This window comes from Daphnia carinata, chromosome 3, assembly GCF_022539665.2.
Source record: "Daphnia carinata strain CSIRO-1 chromosome 3, CSIRO_AGI_Dcar_HiC_V3, whole genome shotgun sequence".
Lineage (NCBI taxonomy): Eukaryota > Metazoa > Arthropoda > Branchiopoda > Diplostraca > Daphniidae > Daphnia > Daphnia carinata.
In genome coordinates, this window is record NC_081333.1 from 12315122 (window position 1) to 12338844 (window position 23723).

The 23723-nt window shown below is 40.5% G+C and overlaps 1 protein-coding gene across 2 annotated transcripts in view; it reads right to left on the bottom strand.

Annotated features, from left to right (window-relative positions):
* Positions 1–10903, bottom strand: part of LOC130698569 (coactosin-like protein) — a 59332-nt gene extending 48429 nt beyond the window's left edge. Inside the window, exons 1-5 of one of the 2 annotated variants that reach the window (XM_057521248.2) lie at positions 10649–10903; positions 7495–7574; positions 5590–5707; positions 5350–5472; positions 4884–5013 (exon numbers count right to left, since the gene is read on the bottom strand). In XM_057521248.2, coding sequence (XP_057377231.1) covers positions 4897–5013; positions 5350–5472; positions 5590–5707; positions 7495–7574; positions 10649–10687 — 477 coding nt within the window. In that variant the 5' untranslated portion in view covers positions 10688–10903 and the 3' untranslated portion in view covers positions 4884–4896. Of the gene's footprint in view, positions 1–4883; positions 5014–5349; positions 5473–5589; positions 5708–7494; positions 7575–9281; positions 9446–10648 lie in introns of those variants that run through there. The other variant, XM_057521246.2, reaches the window with a different exon arrangement.
* Between the last annotated feature and the right edge of the window lie 12820 nt (positions 10904–23723).

Sequence of the window (23723 nt, forward strand, 5' to 3'; positions counted from 1 at the left end):
TGATAAGCAACCCCTCTCCCCCCCACTGACTCAATCGATTTTAAATTCTAGTTACGTTCCCGAGGCCCATTTGTATCATGCGAATGCAGCCCACCCGAAATGTGGCATGGTCAATATTTGCATAATGGCTCCGATTTATGAGTAGCCAACTGGCAGAAAACAAATCACCCGTCTTCTAAATTCAGGTTCTTTCGTTTTTCTTCTACGTCTTCTTCTACCAAAACACATAGCCCGTCACCGTCCGTTAAATTTTCCATCCAATTTCGGCGAAAAAGTCTCCGACAATTTCATCAGTTTCATCGTCCGTCTTGACTTTATAGAGAGAATAAAGTCAACCGAAAAAGGAACTAAACAAAGCGGCCAGAAATGAAAAAAGAAAAAAAAAACTGAGGGCACAAAGGCAAACAAAACACCGAAAGCAGCAAACAAAATAAAAAGAGCCCGTTTGCACCATTTTCTTTTGTTCGTCCAAACAATAGTTGAGCCAAACTTTAGAGAAATGCGGCACTGGCTTGCGCATACTTTTTTTTTTTTAAATAATTATCTGATTGAACCAGAATGATGCCGGTACAAAAGAATTTACGGATCTTGGGGACCGGACTCGTTTTCTGCTGGAAAAAGACCTGCAAACAACAAAAATAATAACCAAAATTAACGTAAAGCCGATGGAACAAAACAGTTGCACATGTGCAACGGGAGTTGTAATGCTCTTAACAAAAATAGTTTTCCTATTTGTTTCCGGAAGCGAAGTTATGGTAACTTGTGTCGCTCAGGCATAGCAACATACTGGCAATGCTCCTCCGTTCACGTAAAAATTAGCTACAGTCGTCTCTGGTTCCATAGTCTGAGCTACTTAACATCATGTTACGTATTCATTTACAAAGCCCCGAAGTTGAAGAAAACGACAGACGTCAGCAGCAAATAGCAGTGACCATTTTTCACGGCTTACAAGACGCGCACCGACATTTCAAACCTAGATTTTAAAATGGAAAGTAAACTTTGAAATACTGACGTCATTGCTTGAAACTTACTCTTGTTTGTGCCAGCATTATTCATGCAGAGAGTTATTGAAACACGAAATTATATTTCTGCTGTATCCTCAATTTTTTATCAAGGTGGAGCTTCTGTAAGGATAGCAAAATTATTGATTATCGAGAGGGAAACAAGGATAAAATTACCTCCCGCACATACGTCAAACTAGGAACAATGAAAGTATATCGCAAAGTGGATTCCTTGAAAGCTAAATGAGTGCAATTTCCCGACATTCTTCGAAGTGTCACATTAGCAATTTCTCTTTGGAGTAGCTGCACGGTGAGGAATGTCCAATTGCCTCTTGTCAACACGCTCTGATAAGCGCGTTTGCCACGGGGAATCTGCGTCGTTGTTTGATAAAAACGGCAATCGGGTTACAGTTTACCAGAACGAAATACCCAAACTTACATTCATTTACCTTTTACGTGTTTCAATTTAATTTGAAAAACAAAAATACCAGGCGTCTCTGTTGTTCAAGTTTTTCTTATGCGACGTCTCTTGCGTGTTTTGGGGAGGTCAAAATCCCAATGAAATTCGAATAGGAGAACAACATTTATTCATTAATAATAATAAAAAAATATCGGCTACTTGTCAACGGCCATGTTACCTGGAAACATGAACGCTCAGTTATAATAGACTTGGTACGGAGAGTTGCACGACATGTCGATATTCAATTACATTCTCTACTAAATTGGGAGCACACGCACGTTAACATGATCCGACTTTGTGCGTCCCACCGCACGTGTCACATTGTCCCGTATAGAACGTGAGTAATAATTCCTCCGACCAACTATAAGTTTAACGGCACTACTTCTTTGGACTTCTTCTGATACTGAATCTGTAACAGTATCCCACTCAAAACAGGATTGAGGGATTTTTATTTGATTTTTTGTTTTTGGCTCTGAATGCGGATGAAACACGCTCTACTTCACAGTTGCAAAGGAGAAAACAAAGCCTGGACGTTGTTCCTCGAACGGTCACGTAATATGCTGGGCAGTATGAAATTTTCATTGAAAATTCGTGCTTGAAGGCAAGCAAAAGAACTTCACGATATCCATAAGAGCTGGGCCCATTCAAATGCCATGAAAGAAAAATGGACTTCATTGAAGCATATACTGTTCACGTTGTAACCTGCGTGGGCGTAGTAAGTCAACAGCCTTGACTGATTGCAAATTGTGTTTTTGAGAGGTTGAAAATATACCTTCAGACCCATCGGTTTTCCCTTTTGTATACGCTTTAACTCAGCTTGGCTACCGTCCAAATGTTTCGTTTCTGAACGAATCTTAAATGACGTAGTACGCTGGGAGTCGTAACCTTTCTTTCTTGCGATAACGCAAGACTTTGTGTTTACATCGCAACTTGGAATGCCGACGCCAAACATCAGAGAAATGCTTTCAAATGATACGAGAAAAAGTTGGACGGTTTATTGGGCGAATGAATGGAACGACTTTACGTAAATCCTCGCTTGTGCCATTTAGAAAAAGTCAATTATTGATAAACGACCCACCCACCAACTACTTCACGATTCCTCCTATTCTTCCGCGCTGATAAACTTAAGCTTCGTGTTTTCTTTTTTGTTTGGGGATTTTATTTCTCCTACGTGCTGACCAGAGACAAATGGTTCATTCGTCTAGCTGATATTAGCTGTCAATTTGTTATCCTTTTTTTGGTTGGAAAAGAACAATAGCTCTTCGTCTGTATACATTGTTTTGGCCGTGACAAATGATACATTTCGCTATTTCTTTTTTCCTTTTTTACTCGCTCCCTTTGATTAGCAGCGCAAGTCAGCTCTTTTTTGCGTCTGCAGGCACCAAGAGCTACGTAGGTATCGATTTGTGCGCTGGAAAGAAAAACACACGAAATATCGACCCGCTCGTGCTCGTCACTTGCCACCTTTCAACATTAGAAACATGTTTCAACTGCGGGCCAGCGTTCAATCGCTGTCAGGTACGGCAATCCGAACGGATTTATTTCAACAACGGGAAGCCGTTGCCAGACTTTTTCTTATTTCTAGTCTTCATTTGATGATTAGTTCCATCTACCCACGTCCGCGGATGCAAACGCAAACGCAAAAAAAAAAAAAAATTCATAGAAAGTTTGGCTCGAGAACGATCGGCTGGAACATGCCATGTTCTATTTAGCTAGATGGATGATGTTTTGAAGAATTTTAAAAAGAAACCCAAGAAAAGAGCGTATAGCTAACAACAATTTGCGGCCTGCCGCTGCCGTTTTTATGTGCCTTCAAAATCGGCGTCGGGGGGTAGTTGGGGAAGACGCGCAACCGGTATAAACTTGCGCACGCTTTCCTCTTTTCCGCTTACATATATAGAATATAATGACTTAGAAGAAGATGGAGAGCGACCAGTAAAATCTAATCAGGCCGCCAGCCGAGCACAGTTCCAAGGTCTTAAGAAAGAGACGTGCCGAGCTTGGGATCTATCAAGTTCCGCAATCTTGTGCAGGCCCCCCCAATTTTGGCAGTTTTTTTTTTTTTTTTTTTTTCAAAGCAAAACTTTTTTTTTTTTTTTTGGGGGGGGGGGGGGGGGGTTTCGCTGCGCCAGTCAACGAGAATCGACTTTCCCATTCGTATTCATCAGCAAAGATGACTAACACGCCCGTCCCGTCATGTGCGCGGTATACGTGCGACGTGTGCACCTAACTAAGCAGTGAATGATTGAGCGAGCAAACTGAGTGTCAAGCAAACTAAATGATGATGGTCTGAGAGTAATACGTAAAAATCTCATCTTCATCCCTCTTGTCCCCTAAAAAAAAGTTCTGTAACACTTTCGACATAACGAGATAGATGAACGCGTGTCAGCTCATTAGTATTTTGTAGAGTTGTTGCTATGACAGCAATAATCACGTAAGGCGCCCCTTCCGTTTGGGAAAATGTAATGCATTCCCGTACTGTCCAATTTCAATTACACTCTTCATGTTTCCCTTTTTTTTTCGAATTCGAATTCGGCTTGGCTAAATGATGGGAGATCTAGCAACAGATGGAGAATAATTTCCGAAGTTTTTTTTTGGTACTCCATTCGGCTGCAATCATTGCCAACATTCAGACAAGTTCTTGGATCGCACTCCAAAGTCGATTCGGACTTGATTCGGCTTTTCGCCGGCTGTGACTGAATATTCACTTTGCTAGTGAACATCCGGCTCTGATCTTTGTAACCAATTACCAAAGTTAGTTCCGTTTCCGATTTGCCCCGTAAATCATCATATCCCGCGCACGACCCTTTACACCGGAAACCGGATGAATAAAGGCACCTAGCATTTCCATTAAGGGCCGTGTATATTAGATAATTTGCTTTATCGACAGTAAAAAGAAACATGGAATCAAACAAAAAAAGGGTGTGTAGAATAAAAGACGAAGGATATTTAAATAGTACCAACTGCTTCCCAAACGATCAAAAAAAATTAAATATTCAAAAAACCTAGAGCAAAAATAAATGGGCCGATTAAGTAATACGTGTGGACAAATTGGGGAGTTCCACCGTACAAAGGCACAATTTTTGTTCAGCGCTTCTGATTTCAACATCACTTTCATTTGCTTTGGGAGGGAAGTTTGGGAAGCTAAAAGGCACATAATGGAAGCCAAAAAGACCGAAAATGAAATTACATTCTCGGTTGGATTCACTTCGTACGAACCCCGTAAGAAGAAATACATTTGAAAAAAAAAATGATATAGAGCTGAAAAATGAAATTGCGTTAAAATCCGAACTCGTTCAATTGTTGCCTCTGCATTACTGTTTGAAATCAATCGAAACTGGGGCATATAGTAAAAAACCAAGACAGCGAGAGACGAATATGTGGAAAGGCAAGAAAGAAAAACAAAAAAAAAATAAAGACTGAATTTAAGAACAATCACAGCTCCCGGACGCCGGTTCCGTAGTTGGCACCGCCCGCCTTGTGGACGGCCTCGCGGAAGAACTCGTAGTTTAGCTCATCGGCCGTCTCGATTTGCAACTCAACAGCGAAATTCTGCACGACGAAAACAATGAACAGAAAACAATAAAAATTCCATTCAAAATACGAGACTCTCGTGCGTGTTGGATCTGAGAAGCAATGCGCAAGTTCAACTCATTCAATCAAAATCCCCCGCCACCTTATAACCCAAAAAATGCTTCACGTTCACTACGTATTTTATGTTACTGCCGTTACAATCAAAGCGATCGACATCTTCCATCTCTGTCTCTCTTTTAGCTTTTGCGCTTCTAGTCGGCTTCAACCGACTATCGATAACCGTGAAAGCAAAACGGAACGGACAGAGCGAGTTGTTGTGCTAGGTTCTTTTTTGTGATTGATTAATATATATACCATGATGATTTCCTTGACGAGAGCCTTGTCGCTGCTGAGCCGAGCTCGCTTCATCGTGCTGACGTTGGGTCCCAGCCAAGTCACAAAGAGGAACTTGGTCCGCTTGCTCATCTCGTCACCGCTCTGCAATGGCAACAATAACAAACAACGCGATGAAGGTAAAAGATCAGCATCGGCTTTTGAAATCACAGAGAATGCCTTCGGAAAATGTGTTTTAAAATGTGGTTTTAAAATGTTTACTTGAATGCGGACAAATCCAAATGCGCGTTCATCATCGACAAACTGAGTTCGAAAGTCAGCGAAATCGCTTCCTACGGCCTTGCTGCAGATCTGGTTGCCCTCGAATTGGAACACCGCCCTAGCAGAGATTTAAAAAAAAAAAAAAAAAAAAAAAGAAAAAAGAAAAAAGATTTCGAGTTGATGTGATATCCGTGTACGAATGCTAATTTGCATGAGTTAATATGTGTCAGTTCTTCATGTTTAATCGCTTTAGATTGTTGATGTTGTCCCATTTGTCCGTTGTGTTTCCTGTGGGTTTACACCATTCGACCGCAAATGAAATGATGCAACGGCCGAACCAAAAACAAAGAGAGAGAAGAAAGAAACTATCGCACTATATCAAAAGCGTCGATGTGGAAAGCGGAAAAGGAAGTAAAGCCAGCGCTCAACGATAAGAGGAAAAAAAAATCCCAACTTTTCGTGTTTTTTTTGGCTTTGCCTTTGCGTTTTTGGCTGCCCTTCTCACGGCCCCCCTCCCCTTTTTTTTGCATCCATGTTCAACTCCGGAATCCCAATTCGATTGAGCAGCGGAAGGGATGTGCGATTTTTTTTATTGCCTTTTGTTTTTACCAAAAGTTAGGACGCACAAAGTATTCAGTTAGCCGAAGCCGGACAACCAGTGAACGATCAAGCCGGAAATGTTTTCACGAACACTCACGATCGAATAATAATAAGTACCACCTCTATTTTCCCACCGTATGCTGTGCGCAGCACTGCAGTGCCAAACATAATCAAATATCAAAGAAGAACCACCCAATGAGGTAATTAGATGCCCACCTGTTGTCAAAGCTGTCCCAGCAAAATGCAAATTATATTGAACGATGAAAAATCAAAAGCAACTAGTTCATCAAGTTCAATTGTTTGTTGATGAAACGAGTTTAACTCGCATATCCATGCAAAATCATTTACCTTCAGGGTAAATCTGATACAAGGTTCAAGATGCAATTGCATCAGACGGCTGTTCTACTAGATAAAGCAATGAATCTTGCGCTTATGACGGGAAGATTGTATGGCAATTAACGCCATTTCAAGATCGCGTTCGTGAAAACAATGTTCCATGCTCGTCCCATTAGCCGTGCATGTCTGTGTAAAATTACGAGCTCGACGGTAACAGTGATCCCGAGATCAACGTACCCAAATATTACGGATCGTGAGCATTTTCGGTGTTGAGTTCTCAATGACGTCCATCACGAGAGGCAATATTTTCATCCCGAGACGACTACAACGCCGCGAGAAAGGCCATCAGAATTAATGTGAACAATAAAGAAAAGCAACAGGTGGTAGAGTACGTTCACAGCGAAGCCACTGAACGCTGGCCGCAAACAAAAACAAAAAATCCATGAAAACAATGAAGAATTTTGGAAGGAAAACGTATCAAACAAAAGGTTCGTGTGAACAGATTCTTTGAGCCTGAAGGGTTCAAATAAAAACGCTTTTCATTGATTACAGTAAGCGAGAGTCAAATGATGCATCATATTTGATTCGAAACAGTTAAATTAAAAAAAAAAAAGTTAAACAGGATGTAATCGAGGAAAAAGGAAATGATGTCGTTTAAAAATCACGTTGTTTCACGCAAGTGTGAACCACTAGCCGCCTGTTGCCAGGGCCAGTCTTCTCTCACAAGTAAGTACGTCGATTAAATTGCAGCACACGTAATCTAGGCTACTTCGACCTCGTTTTTCACTCACAAAAGATCTCACTTGACAGGGATTTTTAATCCATCGGGGTTAAGGTGCCGATTTAACGACCGGAGGTAAAATATGATAAGTATACATCAACCTCGAAATGAATAGAAAACAGAGCGTGGGACGCGTGCAAAGTATTTCAAGGAAAAACAGCGAGAAAATGTAATGTAAACAAGAGTACCAATTCGTTTCGGTGAAGTCTGAGCGGACGTCGTTGTAAGATTCTCGAACACTCTGACGATCGATGTGGGTCTCCAGCGTCTAAAATAACAAACGAAAAAAAAAGAAGAAATGCTGTTTAAATTCAAAACTAAATTTCATCCGTTGTGGAGGGGCTAGCAGTTTTAAACAACAAGAAAATACAATCATCTAAGAGCAAAACATGAGACAGGGTGTGCAAACTTATTTGTTTTTTCCATCTATTACCCTGGAAACCTTAACTACTTTCAGGATGGTACTCCGGGCGGAATGCAAAGTCGTGCGCATCTGTTAACACTGTTAGACCTGCTTTTTTTTTTGTTCCCCGGTAGTGTATCTATTGTGAACCAACTCATACGGGAAACAGGATTAATCCGTCCCACTTTATCACACGTTCCGGTTGTCGACAAAAGAAAAAAAAAGAGAACTTAAATAAAATCAGGGTACAATGATGGTCGTGTTCTGGACCACCCGTAATAGGTTACGTGACACACAGGAGTTGGGTTTTGTTATAAAAACCCGAATTAAAAATAAGATGACAGATGGTCTTGAGAAAAAAAAAAAGAGGTGGAAATGGTGGACAGACGACAAGCGTAACATTTGAGCCAAGCAAAACGAGTTCCAGGCACGAAAGGTTATTGGAACAAGGTATTAGAAACAGACGTGTTATTGCACTTCACGTCCATCGGGAGATCGTGAAACTTACACGCTGAAAGTCGCTGACAATCCCGACAGAATCAGGCTACATCAGACACGGGAAAATCAAATAACATGTTATAGATTTAAAGTCAAAAGCAGAAAGGAGATGGAGGTCATATAAACTAGACTGTGTAACCTCTAAATATTAGCACGCCACGCAAATGAAATAAGAGAAGAAACGGGATGAAAAACTGAAGAATGTTATGAATTCAGAATTAAAATTAAAAACCCCAGGAAAAAAAAAAAACGTTCGATTCACTTGGAATGACACGATTTTCCCAAGCAGGAATTTGTAGATTCAAAAATTCTATTTTTTTATTTACATTTAGAAAAACCCCCTGGAGTTGAGTACACCCGACATTTTGTGATGGACACAGTCCGGAACAGACGCAAAGAGCATGAAATCAATTCGGACGAAAAACATTAACGGAAGGAAACAAAAGAATACAACAAAAAAAAAAACGGGAGTATTTCTAAAACATATGGTGAGGCTAAATAAAAAAGAATCTCATAACTGTAATTGTTTGTTGAAAATAGTTGCCAATCTATTGCCTTTCCTGCTGTTGCCAAGTGCTTTCGGCACACAGAGTCCCATCATTTGCAATAACGGTCGAACAAAGCATCGTTGAATTATTCAAATTGACTTTACTTATTCAAGAAACTTTTTTTTTTTAACAAAAATTAAACCTTAAATTGCAAAATAGTTTTGCTTAGCGAACTGGAAAAGGTTCCCATTCCATGCCAACCCGCCATGAATTTATGAAAAAGGCGTGAAGTCTGGGAACAAAATCAGAAAAACACCAGCGGGGCTATTTAATACCTGTGCGGTCATTACCTTGCCCCCTTCGCGAAAAGAAAAAGCCACTTTCAAAGCATACTATTCTTTTTATGTTACTTCTCCCCCCACCTCCGTTAGCCTACCTTGAAAATGTCAACCATCGCCGTCTACCTCCATTTTCTTTTCGTCTCATGATTTTCAAATTAAAAAAAAAGGACGCGTGACGGTCAAAGCCTCAATAAAAAAAAAAAATGGCACAAGTACACGGACCAATGATTCGAAAACTGTTCTACCTTATTGCGAAGACTAACACGGCTGTTATTTTCTCTGGTGAACATGGTGGACATGAAGTTGGTCGCAATTATCGAATTTTGGAGGCAGCAAAATTTGGAACACAAACACCGACGTATGAACAGAAAGACACTCGAGACACACTGTGAAACAACGTCCTTTTTGTTTTGTTCTCCTTTCACCACGAAAAATAATAAAAAATGACCAACTCGAGAGAAATCGAAACTCAAGATGTTGCAGCTCGCACGAGAATGTTAAGTCGATTCGTGGACGTAATGGCCCAGACGAACGGCAATGTGAGACTTGAAAGGAAGGGGGGGGGGGGATTGGAAGAGAAGGCTGCTTCACTATCGATGTAGTCGATTGTGCCAGAGAGTGGAATCGAGCGCAAAGTGATAAGAGCAAAAAGCCAAACGCGTCGGCTTCGATGGGATCTCGAGAATGGCTCACTCGTCGAGAGTAAATCCTACTGCTAAAACATTTTTCTTTTGTCTGACGCTGAGTGACGCTGCCACCGGGACCTGTCGCTTTCTGTTTCTCTTTTTTTTTTTTTTTTTTTTTTTTTTATCGACAATTTCAAGTTCTCTCTACCACATCCTTTGGCTATGTTTCCTTGCCTACTGAACCCCCCCCCCCCCCTCGCGTACACGCAACAATCGGAAGGGCAAACCATTGCGGGAAAAACCACGACGGTCGCGCCATGTTTCTGTTAAATCTATTCAACCCCACCCTAGTCACCACTATTTAAATGTTACCTTGCCTCTCTTTTCAAATCCGCCCTTCATTGTTTGCCTTTTTTCATCTCATCTGAACGCATTCGGTTCGGTTCGTCATTTGTTTTTTGTTTTTTTTTAGTGTGGAAGGGGGGGAGATCAGTTGTTGCCTCCCTTTCCGTTTCGGCTGTCAACATCAGGAAATCCGACTTCTCGTTTTCAATGAGTTGTTCATCATCTCATTAATTCAGATGGCTGTCCGCCCGTTCTATACCTAATGCGGTTTTTGTTCTTTTATTTCAATGTGTAATAATCATTTTCACTGGCGCAGTTAATAAACCTAGTTTTCAAAGTAAAGAGGAGGGTACAGTCCTATCCGAGTTTCTAGCAACAGGATACATCACATGTAAACCTGCCGAAATGCGTTGGTTTCAAACAAACGAGCCGCTGACATCATGTCGTAACCACCGCTTTTTTTTTAAATTTAATAGTATGACATGATTATTATGTCTTGAAACATTAAACGTAGTCATAATAACTAGAAACCTTTGTGTGATTATTACATGATCCTGTCGACATTGCATAGAATAGTTCCATCGACTGTAATAAGGACAGAATAACAAAGTACAAAGGTAAATAATCAATAAAATTCTTACCAGGTAGGAAGGCAGGACATTGTTAGCGACTGAAGTCATTCTTGAATTGATTAAACTCGGGGGTGGGTTCGGATGAAAAGAGCAAATGAACAATTGCTGCGTGCTGGCCAAAAATCAATGGCAATTCAGATATTCTTTTAGTGTTAGCTGCTTGAAGTCTTTATCGAGCGAGATGAAACGAGTTTGAATTAGTTTTTTTTTTTCAAATCGGAGCTCGCCAAGGTGCTTCTAGTGTAACTGCCGTGCAAGAGCGTTCGAAACTAACTGACGCTTTGCTTATTTTTCTGTTGCCGGTTTCAACTCCGTCAGTCCAATTCCCGATCTTCATGTTCGTGGGATACGCCAAGTGCAGACCAGAAATCTGTTGGTTTTTTTTTTTTTTTTCGTTCACTCGCCAGTGTCCGTTCTGCTTGGGGGAAAGAACAGAATGTATATCATTCTCTTTTGGTTCGTTTCCTTCCTTCGGTTAGCTTCTCTTGCCCTTCTTCTTATTCTTCTTCTTCTTTTTTTTCCAGACTGATTCATTTTCTTTTCTCCTATCCGTTCTGCCTTATTTCGCTTCAACACAGAAGCTTCTCACAGAGAAAAAGGACACTGGACGATGGAGAGCAAAAATCCCGGGCCATCTGTTGCTTGCAGGCACGCAACCCGCTCTGTTCTCAACATGTCCTCCCCCAACGTTCCCGTTTCTTTCTGCGTGCTGAGAATGAAACAAATACACGCACAACAAAAAAAAAAGAGGATAAATCCATTGCACGGCTGTCTTAGTCTCGTTGCATGCGTTACTTTTACATTCACGTTGTTTCTATTTCATCTTCTAGTTCTAATGATCTTTCCTGAGTATGGCCGTTGAAAGGAGCTGCCGGCTTTTAGCGTTCGGCCATCACGAGGAAGAGGAAGACGCTTCAAACACTGTTCGTGATGAATACAAAAAACAAAAATAAAGGACGTTTTGATTAACCACTAACGAGGTAAAAATACCATTGCTCATGGCCACTCGATTGCCTCATCAAGAACAAAAAACGCGAAGGACATCGTAAGCCCATAGCCATGAGTCGTGACTATATCAATGATGGTACCTGAACATTCCGAATTCCAATGTTCAGTTAGCAACGCGACAATAATGAAATTCAATACGATTCGATGTGTACCTTCTTTATGATATCATTGGACAGACGGAAGGAGAGGGGGAATGATTTCCGATCTGCAAACTTCCCCGACGTAAACCATCTGCGCAGGATAATTAGAGTCACCGACATCATTTGCAACGGTGGCAATTGCTTCTCTAACCCGCAGTTCTTCATCGTCTTTTTACGCACGAGAAAAAAAAAAAGAAAGATTTAGGTTCTCCTTGTCTTGAAGGTATTTTCCATCGTAATCACGAAGCAAAAAAAAAAAAAAATTCGACACGATTCAAAAGTACAGGGAAGGGAAAAGAACGATCCCCTTCCATAAAGCCATGGAAGATTAGAGTGGGTGATCGTAAATTTCGTATGTTTCACATAGCGGTTTATTCGCATAACTTCACTCGATTCTTCGGTTGGTAAATTTCGCCAACGGCTCACCATGTTCCATGATGTATTCGATCGCATAGCGGCTAAAAAAAAAAAAAAAAAAATCTAGTTTTCCATCTGGTCTACATCTGGCTCTTAAAATTCGTCTCTCTTTTGCTGTCAAATGGTAGCCTTTAGACATTTAACGGTGCCTTGACTCGCTCTTTAACGATCCAAAACGATAAATGCCGAGTCTCCTTAGCACCACACACACACACACACACACACACACACAGCAATCAATAAAAATGACCCAACAGAGACCCGAACATGCTCGACATTTATTTCACCACGTCCATATCGAAGACAACCGCAACGCATTGGAAACACACACATAAAGAACAAAAAAAAAAATGAAATAAAAAGCAGACGGTAACTAAACAAGAAAGAGACTACTATATGGAACATTTATATCTTTAAAACAAAACAGAAAAAAAAAACCGTTTGTATCTTCTAACGAACAATTTTTTTTTTCTTCTATCGATCACCGAATCTCACTTGCATTGTTTGTTTGCTTTTTCTTTCCTGTCCCAACTGAAAACATTATTTTGTGCCTATTGCGTATTATACGTGTGCACGTAATGCCCCGTTGCGGGGAGGGTACTTCATCTAGTACGGGGGGAGGGGGGGGGAGAGAGTTGGCTGTTCTGCAATTTCTCGGTTGATGCCTTCCAGCTCTTTCCGGTTGACAGCGATATATCTCTCCCTCATTTCATACTTGTTTTTGTGGAGCTATTTCCCCTTTGCCATGAAGGGAGGATGAGGCCACCTTTTCTCTGTATCTAATAGTACTAAACGTAACTGGATATAGGCTTGTGTGCTCTAAGCAAACAACGGGTGCTTCATCAATTTTAATACCTTTGGCAACGTGCACTGGTTCACGTTTGCACGGGATACAATTCTGCATAGAGGCAAAAGGAATAATTAAATGGGCAAATATAAGAGCAATAAGGACACAAGGATTAGAAACACACAATTGTAATTTTGTCAGGTTAAATTGTGTTGTTGTCTCTCAGGTAAGTAGCGGATTTATTAAACAACCTCAAAAGTCTTCGTATTTCTTAGACTTTGCATCATCCAACAGATGCTGCGTTTACGTTTTACTCTCGTAAGCTTTACTAGAAAATCTTCATCTCCGACATGTTTGAATATGAAGAGGAAGCATCTCTTCCGCAAAACAAAAGCAAAAACAAAAACGTGCTGAAAAAAGGAAGTGATGAAATAAAGCCCAGTTTTACGAAGCTATACAATTAATTAAAATCTCGAAAAAAAGGAGCTTCTCGTGTGGTGGTGGTAGTTTATCCTACATCTCCTGGGGCGTATCATACAGTTCTTCATTCGCAATGTGATGAATGTTGCATAAGTCCCGTCCTATCGTCGACAGAACACGAGAGAGGGATATCAAATTAAACGAACCAGCATGGATTTCCCTAAAGCTCTTCTTTATACCGTTCCTCCCGCTGCCCTAACCCAACACACACAGACGAAAAGCATCGTCGCTTGTGCCCGTCACTGACGCGCATACGAAAATGTAATGTAACCACAAGGCGATTAAAAATACTGACGAGACAAATATGCTATGCAAGACTCATTAAGAATACAAGTCGTATAATGGAACGTACATCAGCTTCCGATATGAATGCATAAACCCGAACGTCATAAACGAATATTTTATTCGGCTGTGTCTTTATAACATCCGTTTTACGGCATCAAAGAGGGAACCCTATTTGCATCATACGTTACAACGATTGTCGTCCATTGCTTACGTCAACATGCGTGTACAAGAAATTTATAGGGAACAAATTTTCGTTTATCGATGGAACTGTGTGAACCGAAAATCGAATTTGTTTTTATTTTCACATTCAAAGCGAGAATCTCAATATCAGGGAGCTACTGGCGCCTCCCTAACGCCACACGTTCGGAGCCAAATAGTCTTGGCGGTTGGCATCGATTGCAACCAACTCTATTGGGAAATCGGTGAGCAATAAGAAAAAGACATTGCCTGCTGATCCTGCTTCGTTTTTTTTCCTCTACGCTTCTATTGTTACTCCCCGTCAGTCTCTATCTCATACTCTAGCGGCCGTTGGGGACTCACATTTCTTTTTTGTTATATTTTGAATAAGCTGTATAGATTGCTTATATGGACCCGAGTCGTAGTGTGTGGGTATCTCCGACGCAATGGATTATTCGATCTTGCGCTTTTCATCTCGGTCAGTCCCGTCCGCGTTTATGGATTTCTAAAACGGAGGGACTACGTATACAACTAGACACGTCTCATATATTCTTGTAATCCGCTTTTTTTGTGTGTCTGTGGGGTTATTATCACCAATCTTGAGCTAGAAAAAGTGCACAGTTGTGAGTCATGACCTCGCCTTCGTGTATCTTCACTGGTAATCACGACGCCGTGAAAGCCCAGCTGCAGTGAAGAATGTTTTGAATGGCGTCACTCGCTCACCATGACAACGTTTCATGATATTGCGCATTGCCATTGTCACCATCCAATCTCATTATGTCAGCTCTGTCAGGCGTATGCCAACGTGAATCAACGGACTCATTTCAACACATCAACAAAGTGAACTAGAAACTATTATTTTTTTTTTTTGAAGTCGATACAAACGATGAAAATGTTTTGGATTTTCTTTTGGCTTTTAATTGGCATGCGCTTCTTTATTCCTTTGAGCTCTCGCTCGAGTCTGTCGCCATTGAACTTTTAACCACAGGATTCATTCCATCGGGGCACAGTAGACGATGGTTTACATTCATCAGATATTTTTTTCGGCCCACGCCAAGAAGGAAATGTAAATGCAGACAGGATTTTGTTTCTTGTGGTTTCATTCAACTTATAAGAATACAAATGTTTATTAAAAGATGCAGTGAAGGAAAGAATGGCTAACAATTCAGAGACGTGGTTATAACGAAAAAAGACAGCAGTCAATCGATAACACAAGTTTGGTGCGTAAACAAATCCATGGTTTCTAGGGACAAAAATATTTTTTTTTAAAACCCTGTTTCCCGAGCTACGTTGTTGCATTGCCTATTTAAACGCTGCTCGTAATACTGCTTAGATTTATACATTGTTAATAAGGATATCATTATCAGCATGCAATTGAAATCAGAGTCGTTCTCTATACTTACTTTATTGTCCCCCTAGTGGCAATTAAACTCGGAACGAATAAAGGTGTATTACGTGAAAGAGGATTTCATTCGACGAAGGCAATCTATTCAAATTAAAAAATAAATTATTTACAACCTGAGCCGTATCGTTGAACAATTGTCGCTGACTTTCGTCTCGAGTGTCTGCTGCTCGTTACAGCCTACATGAGAAGACGGTCTATTTATTAGGCTACAAAAAAAAGTAAAACACGGAACGCACATTTCATTGCAAATATTTTAAACTTTGTCGTTCCATAACTGCCAGTAACATATAAATTTTTAAGTTTGATATTACCTTTAGACGAGGGAATAGAGAAACCCAACCTTACCAACACTGACATGTAGCTCGATAAGTAATTCATTACACGTACAGTAATTCTAAACTCGCTACATTCATAGAACAGCGTTAACGACAGACAGGTGTCGAACTTTTTTAATGTCCAAAAGAATAACAAAAAAAAAAATATATAAAACTGGGTTAACACTGCGATTTCTCGTATTTTACTAGCACTAACTCTGCTTTTCTGCGCGCCTTTTATGAACTAGACAACCGTAACATTTCACTCTTCAACCCTCTCTTTTTTCTTTTTTTTTTTTGCCGCCACGCAATACGGCGTTCCCCGTATTACGTACAAGGTCTTATGTTGAAATCCGCTGTCAAATAGCTATTCGGGAGCCTTGGATAGGTGGCCCCGAGAGAATCTGGCCGCCACAGCGGGACCCGCGCCAAAAGCTTAGAGGTACGTGCGACCGCAAGATGCTTAACTATTATGACTAGCCATAACATGTAATACTGTTATAGGCTAATACTGTGAACACAGCGACGCAAGTGAACGTGTACGACGGGCACATTCGTCGAAGGGTCCAGCGGCGTCGAATTAATCGGATCAAAAGAAAATGTTCACAAGCGACACGGTTTTAAAAGGCAATACGACTGGAGGATTTTCCGCTGTCCTTTCACCTGGTGTTGTTGGCTTTAGCAACATAGATTTGTGTTAAAAAGAAATTGAATAAAATTTTTTTTTTTTTTAAAGGCCCGCTTAATACATATGAGACGAGACCAGGATTTTGATGCATTTTTTTTTAACCATTTATTTTTTAAAAAGAAATTTACGTGACCACACGCACCCGCTTTACACGACATGTAACAGCTATTCTTATATAACCAGTGTTTTCAGACTCTTGCCGTCTGTTTGCTTTTCATTTTATCGCCTTCATGCGACTTTGCTGGACGAAATGTTATTCGCTACAGTTGCGTCTGGTTGGACGGATTTTCGGTGGTAAATGTTATTGTAAATCATTTTGTTTTTCTTCTTCTACTTGCTAATAGCTCCGTTAACTGCTTGTGGACAAAGGCGAACGACCGAAGTGCATCAAAAGGCAAACAAGTTTATTGCCATTTATTTTTAAAAGATAAAAAAAAAACAATATACTGTATGGAACTGTTGGACTGCCGTGATAGATAATCAGAAATAGAAATAGCCTCGAAAAAGAGGTCTGACAATAGACAGGCAACAGGCGGCCATCGTGAGCGTGAGAGCTCGAACGAAGGATACGCAATCAGACCCCCGTGTACAATCTGGTATATGTAGCCGAGTACAGTGCAACTTCGAGTTAGACAAAAACCGATAAGACCCATTGAACTTGATTGGTCAATTGCTTTTGGATTCATTGCACACGGCGATCGAGTTATTACGAATGTGCAGCGCAAACTTTGTATAGAATGCGGATTACAAACTGTGTGTTTCTATGTACGCGCTATAGAATAATAAAGAAGGGGAAAGTTAAATATTAATATGAGATTGATTTTGTCTTCCCTAGCAACTATACTTCCGCCTAATATGTGTACAAAGAAATCGTAGATTACTGTACACTAGGACATGTTATTGCTATGGTTTGCTCGGTGCTGGCGCTCGGGAAAAATTTGCCATTGTTTAGATGGCATTGCCAAATTGATTGCGAGTGCAGCTTGCTCGTTCTATACGCCTCGTTCACGTCCCTCTTCACGTACAAATCTCTTTCCTTATTTTTGTTTTCTTGATTATATTGCTGTGCATAAATTCCTTATGACCAATTACTACCCGAATGCCGGACCGATGGCCATCAACACTGTGTCTAGCCCAAATGGCTGTACTCCGTTCAACTTTGTTTTGTGGCAAAGTGGTACCTCGTCTTCGCCTTTGACTTTCATTATTTGATCGTTTGGACATGCATGAACGAGGCAGTGATATCGTCGTAGCAATTGCGATTCACCGGCAGATTACACAGCCTAGTAAAAGAGTCTAGTGGTTAGAATACACAGCGGTGGGTATGTGCGTGTGTGGCTTCGAGCTGAGATGGAGCCAATCGAACCAGATGAAGAGAGGGGAAAAGAAAAAAAAAAAGCAATGGCGCCGGAAGTGTTTCAATGGCCGTTGACTCCTCTTGTAATGCCAAAAGCACCGTCTCCGCCTTTCCCCATAAGATTCACTGAAAGTTAATCGAGTCGCAAAAAAAAAAAAAATGAACAAATTCCCAGGCGAAGGAGAGGAAAAAAAAAACTCCCACAAATGCGTCACGCGGAAATGTTCAACCTTGCCTTTAGCGCCTTCATTTATTTAGTCTTCTATCCACCTCCCGTTTTTTTTTTCTCGTTTGATTTTTTTTCTTTTGTGGGGAGTTGATTCTATCGTTAACTGCGCAGAGACCCATTAACGAAAGAGAAAGAGAACAAAAATCGATAAAGAACATTAAAGACCCATTCTTTGATGCGATTAGATCGTATCTTAATTGCTGCAGTTGATGAGCAGCAAAAAGAATTTCTTTACATCGCCTCCAGCGTTTTGGGTCCTTTCGTTTTTATCAAACCAACCGAACTGGGGAAAGAAAAAAAAATGAATCACGTTCCACTCGAAAAGCTTTATCTAAAATCACCCTGGGCAACTTTGAAAGTTACAGTTATGCAGTTTGAGAATAAATTAAAGAGTCATTCACTCATTTCATTCTTTTTGGAAGGTTCCAATTGTAAACAGCAAAACGCATCCATTTTCGCATAAGAACGGGACCGTGAGTCCGCCATAGATTGGTGCCGATAACAGATCACGTACGTATTGACGTCAATCTTCGACGTGTCAGCGTGCTTTCCTATTCCCCAACTATCTATTTCGATTTCATCTGTTATTGTCGTACAACATTCTGCCAAGTCGGATGGTTTTCCTCTTCCGCTTGTCCTTCTTTTGAAAAGAGTCTCATCCGGATGTATACAACGCCCTGATGTTATACACATATCCCTTTTCTTTTAGGCTCCTATATCCGGGCCATAATTCCTGTGACGATCGCGCTGACATAGACGATATCACAGTGAGCAATCAGTCTCTATAGCTCAAGAGTGTCGTTGCTGCTAAATCCTTTTTTTTGTTTTTTTTTCTTTTTCTCTTCCGTTTTCCATGTGCACGTTTGGTTTCTCATCAGCTTTTTTTTGTACGAGGATATGGGAAAGTTCCCTCCGTCCTCAATTGCGTAGCCCATTCATTGGTGTTATTTTTTTTTTTTTGGGGGGGGGGGGGAGGAGGGCATGCGAGGTCTTGATAAAAACACATTGGCCAAGTTTTTGCACTGAGGCTATGCATAAAAACCACAACAATGAAAAATCAGTGATACACAAGAACAGGTTTACAGGAGACACTGGGCAGCTGCTGTCGCTCTTTGCAGTAACAGAAACGGAGTGCCGGAGAATAAGTTTGAAAAGAAATAGACCAAGTATGTAGTGTGTTGCATGCGGTGCACGTACATTGCGAGCCTTTATACCTATACATCTGTAGGCGTGTTTTTTTTTTTCTTTTACTCAATTATCGATTTTAGAGAAGGATGCCCTTCTGCAGGTCGTCACAAACTCGACGCATGTTGCACTCCACAAGGAGCCAGCAGCTGACTAACACATGGCAAACAATTTATTTTATCTTTATCAAAAGCAATCAGCCTTGATCGAAAGGGCGACGTTGATCGATTCGTTGCCACATTGGCTATAGAAATTACGAGGTGATAAGAACCCAACGCCTTCGAAACAGACAGAACCGAACAGACTTTCGGGATTACCCCACGTAGCTTATACGGTTTGCATTCGGATGAGTACAGTGCACGAGGAGAGAGAACGAAAGAAAAACAAATTGATTTTTTTGTTCAGTTGTTGTCTTCAACGCAATGCCAATCCGCCATGAAAGTCCAAAACAAAATACAACGGATTCCGCGCGTGAGCGCGATACGCTGTCTGCAGTATCGCTTTGGACGACTGTTTGGCCAAGCAGTTGACATGTTACACGATCAATTAAAAAGCCTTTGATCTCGGCTTGTTTCTGGCATACGCCCACATACTGCGGCAATGGAACACGAGCAAACTCTAGGATCGCCCCATGTCAGCGAGATGTCAAAATAGACGTATAACCTTTCGGGTTATAGCAAATCATTCGACGTATGATGAAATGTCGTCTCGATGGCTTAATAATAAAAAAAAAAAAACGTGTACTTGATAAAGGATCTCATTCTTCCTTATTTTTTGTATTTTTAACGTCGCGTTAATAAGTCTGTACTAATAAGATGTCGGAATAATGCGATTGTACTGCAAAGCTGCATACACAAAAAGAAGATTCACTTGTATACGGCCGAGCATTATAATAACATTTAATGACCAAGTTAAGCGGATATTAAACTTACATGTACACGTGCCAGCAACTGGCTCTTTATATTTTGCTCGTCATTTAGCAACCCTTTTTTTTTTCTCTTCAGGACATTAATTCAGTTTTATTGAACTATCTTTCTTTGTACAACAAGACTCGTAAAAATATTTTCTTAATGAAACTGGCTGCCGTGCTTGGTGAAGCCTGAATGTATTAATACTAAAGAAAAAGGGGAATACTCTAGGTCCCAATGTTTTTTTATCGGCGTCACGTAATTTGATAATAGTACAATTACATGGCCAACCATTAGGCACACAAGGCCATCAAATAAAGTGTGCAGGTAAATGTTTATTTTAGAGCGATCTTTGGGGCATAAACGCGCATCCTGTTCGACTGACTGATTGGATAGTTGGAAAGGCCATCGCATCAGCAAAAGAAGGCGACCTAATGCCCTGTATATAAATGAAGTTTGTTCAACAGCAAACAAGACAAACAGTTCCAGCTTATCAGGTTCGATTTCTCGATTTGCTGTCACACGGTATGTCCTGAATAGTCGATCACCTGTCGTGAAAATATTCAAAACAGGCACGGATGTGAAATTGGCTAACAGCCCGTTTTCCTCCTACACGAACGTGTGACAACTTGTCAATCAAGTTTTAAACCAGTTATAGGAACTGGAAGGTTACGTTTATACATTAGCGTCAAACTTCGTAACAGATCGCTCTTTCCGGCTTTGTTATTATTCGAACTAGGTCTCTGTGGAACCTGTCAATCCGGATGCATTTCACCGAAATTGTACAACATTGACGTCCTTAGAAAGTTACATTATCCAACATCTGTGCAAAAAAACAGAAAATTTTTCATTCACTCAATGAAATTATAGGACGCAGAGTTTGAATTTTCTGCGGGACGTGATGAGCGCTCTTCGTTGTAAAATGAATCTTGTGACGAGCTGTAATAGCAATTCTTTTTCCGCCAAACTTTTTAAAATTCGTTCGCATCAAATGGATGTAGGCATGACTGAAAAAATTTATGTGAGAATATTGATGATTGGTGTGAGTGATACGTGTCTGATAAAATCTCAATCGTATCAAACTATTTTCTTTTTAAATTTACATATTTGCCCGATCCGTTATGGTTTGACATTTTTGTTCACGCGTAACATTAACGAAAGAAAATGAAGTCTTTATTATTTAAATTGGTATGTGCATAAAATAACCGATCGATCCAAATTTTATTAAACGAAATTCATTTTTCTATACGTGAGGCAGGGATGGAAAAACAGCTCGTTTAATATTCTATGAGCAATACAGTTAAAACTGTGCGTCAAAGTCGTTCATTGTAAAGGAAGCCTGCCGGTTCAAAAACAAACATCCATCCTTTCACCAAAACTTCTTCAAACAATCGATGACACCACATCGAAAGGAATAAAAATCACCGTTTCCCATTTGGCTTACAATTTTTACTGTTCATTAAATATTCAAATATATGAGTCCACTGTAAACGTGAGAAAAAGAAGAAACTGAATGGCATTTCACATTAAGCTATCTGCTATCTGAACAGTTTCAATCGCCAGTGTCACTCACTTGCGGAATACATTTCACTAGAATCTTCTTTTATCGTATTAATTTTTACGTTGTATCACCTGTTCTGAATGGCAACCAACATTTGAATCATTACATAAAGTAAAGCGCTTTTCCTATAGAACGGCTTGTAGATAGGACACCAAGTTCTTCTGTGCAACCTTTAAACGCATTTACCTTTTGTTCAGCAGTGGCTGATTTGTAGCAGAAGATGTGATTGCGTTCAAGGGGAAAAGACTCTCTCGGGTTCTGACAAAAGAACTACGTCCTACATCGTAATCCTTAAAAAAACCGGAAGAACGCTTACGCACAAAGGACGGGGCTGCTGCAAAAGCTTTGCCATAGAGAGACCCATGTCTTATGACTGATGTGCGTCTCGCAATCTATACCGCTATCGTCAAAGCTTTTCTAACTCCGACGTCGGCAGGAATGGAAATTTCTATGCCATCATACCAATAATCTGAAAAGTAGGAAATTATCAAAAGAAGAAACTGTAGCAGGGGATGTATGAAGCCAGACGTAAATCTATGCGTGCAACTACGCCGATATATATCGCAGAGCATATCTCGTAGTATTACGTCGCCTCTAAAACTAATAATCGACGGTGGAAAAAAGAAAATTGACAACAAAAGAGAACGTGGAAAATCGGAAGGAAGACTTTCGAATCCTATTGACAATCGTAGCGAAATTGAAAAGGAAGGATTTGTAAATGCGATTTTGCAGGTTCTCGTGTTGCGTTTTATTTCATTCCAAGTGCTTCCGCACAATCATGCAACATAGAAAAAAAAAAAATGTATACTGTGAAGTCTTGTAAAAAGCTAAGCAAATCAGGTTAAATCGAATCACATCGAGTCGAATACATTCATATGAGCCAGTGGAGGAAACGAAGATGTTTTTGGGTTTCTATCGCGTTGCATCCATGACGCGCTGTTCTGTAGCGGAATGACCCTGTTCTAGCATTACGTCAATTTACTAGCTAACAATAGCAGTGTTTCTCAATCAACAACTTGTACCCTTTTGTAAGTGTCACGATTGCCATTTACAAGGCAGTGCCACCAGTCAAGTTCTCGTTTAAAGAGGAGAAGCCCTTTCGATTGAACCGCCTAATTATCACGATCCGCCAACTTGTACACACTCACATACCAAGATCCAAGTTATAACGAGCCGGAACAAGTTCCGAAATAGCACCGAATGATCTACGATGATAACGCAAAAGGCGTGGCGTAATTGAAAACAAGAAGATTGGTGTTGGGCGATTGCAACATCCATTGAACAAGATAGAAAGATGAAGTTGGATTGGAATTGTTGGTTTGAAATTGCAATCATTCTGGTATTTCTGCTTGGACTATTACAGTTGTGGAGGTTGACAATGTTGATCGTCGGTTACGACATCGATACAAATTCCTATCAGACAAAATGGAAACAATAAACAAGAAAACTTGCTAGTGACAAGGGAATTATCCGACATTATTGCGAAAGGAAACATAAACGTTCGAGTTTTTTTTTTTCATTTGTACTTACATTGTGGCTGCTGAAGACGAATGACGTAAACGTTCTTATTCGTTTTTCCTTCCCGAAGCAGCTCAACGTTCTTTCATTGACACCTTATTGACAAGCGAATTGTAAGTTAGATTTAAAAGAGCCCCAAATGTTTCCTCGCATGTCGTAATCAAATTGCATTGCAGGCGGGATTCGATTGACATCGGCCTCTGTGACTGTATCCATGGTGTCACTTTAATGTCACTATCTTTACACAGAAGCGCAGATAATACCATCTGATGTCAAGGGCAACAATCATTGCGTTGCGTAACGGTTGTTGTTGACATCATATCGGATGCTGGACAAAAGTCCGTCTCAAATTAATTTTTTTGAAAGTCTCAATCCTGACACGCAGTACATTATAAATCAGCGTGATCAAGTGACACTCACGCATTTACCAGGGAGAACTGACTTGCTCTGTATAATGCTTCGCAAATGTAATAGCGATGTGTTTGGAAAGCAGAAAGCGTTTCTAACGTTGTCACGACCGATGCCTCCATCTCCAGTGGACACGTACACACCTTTTCACGTCACGACCTGTTTTTTCGATCCCCCGATTCAAGCTATTAATTTCGGTTCATTGTCCATATGGTGC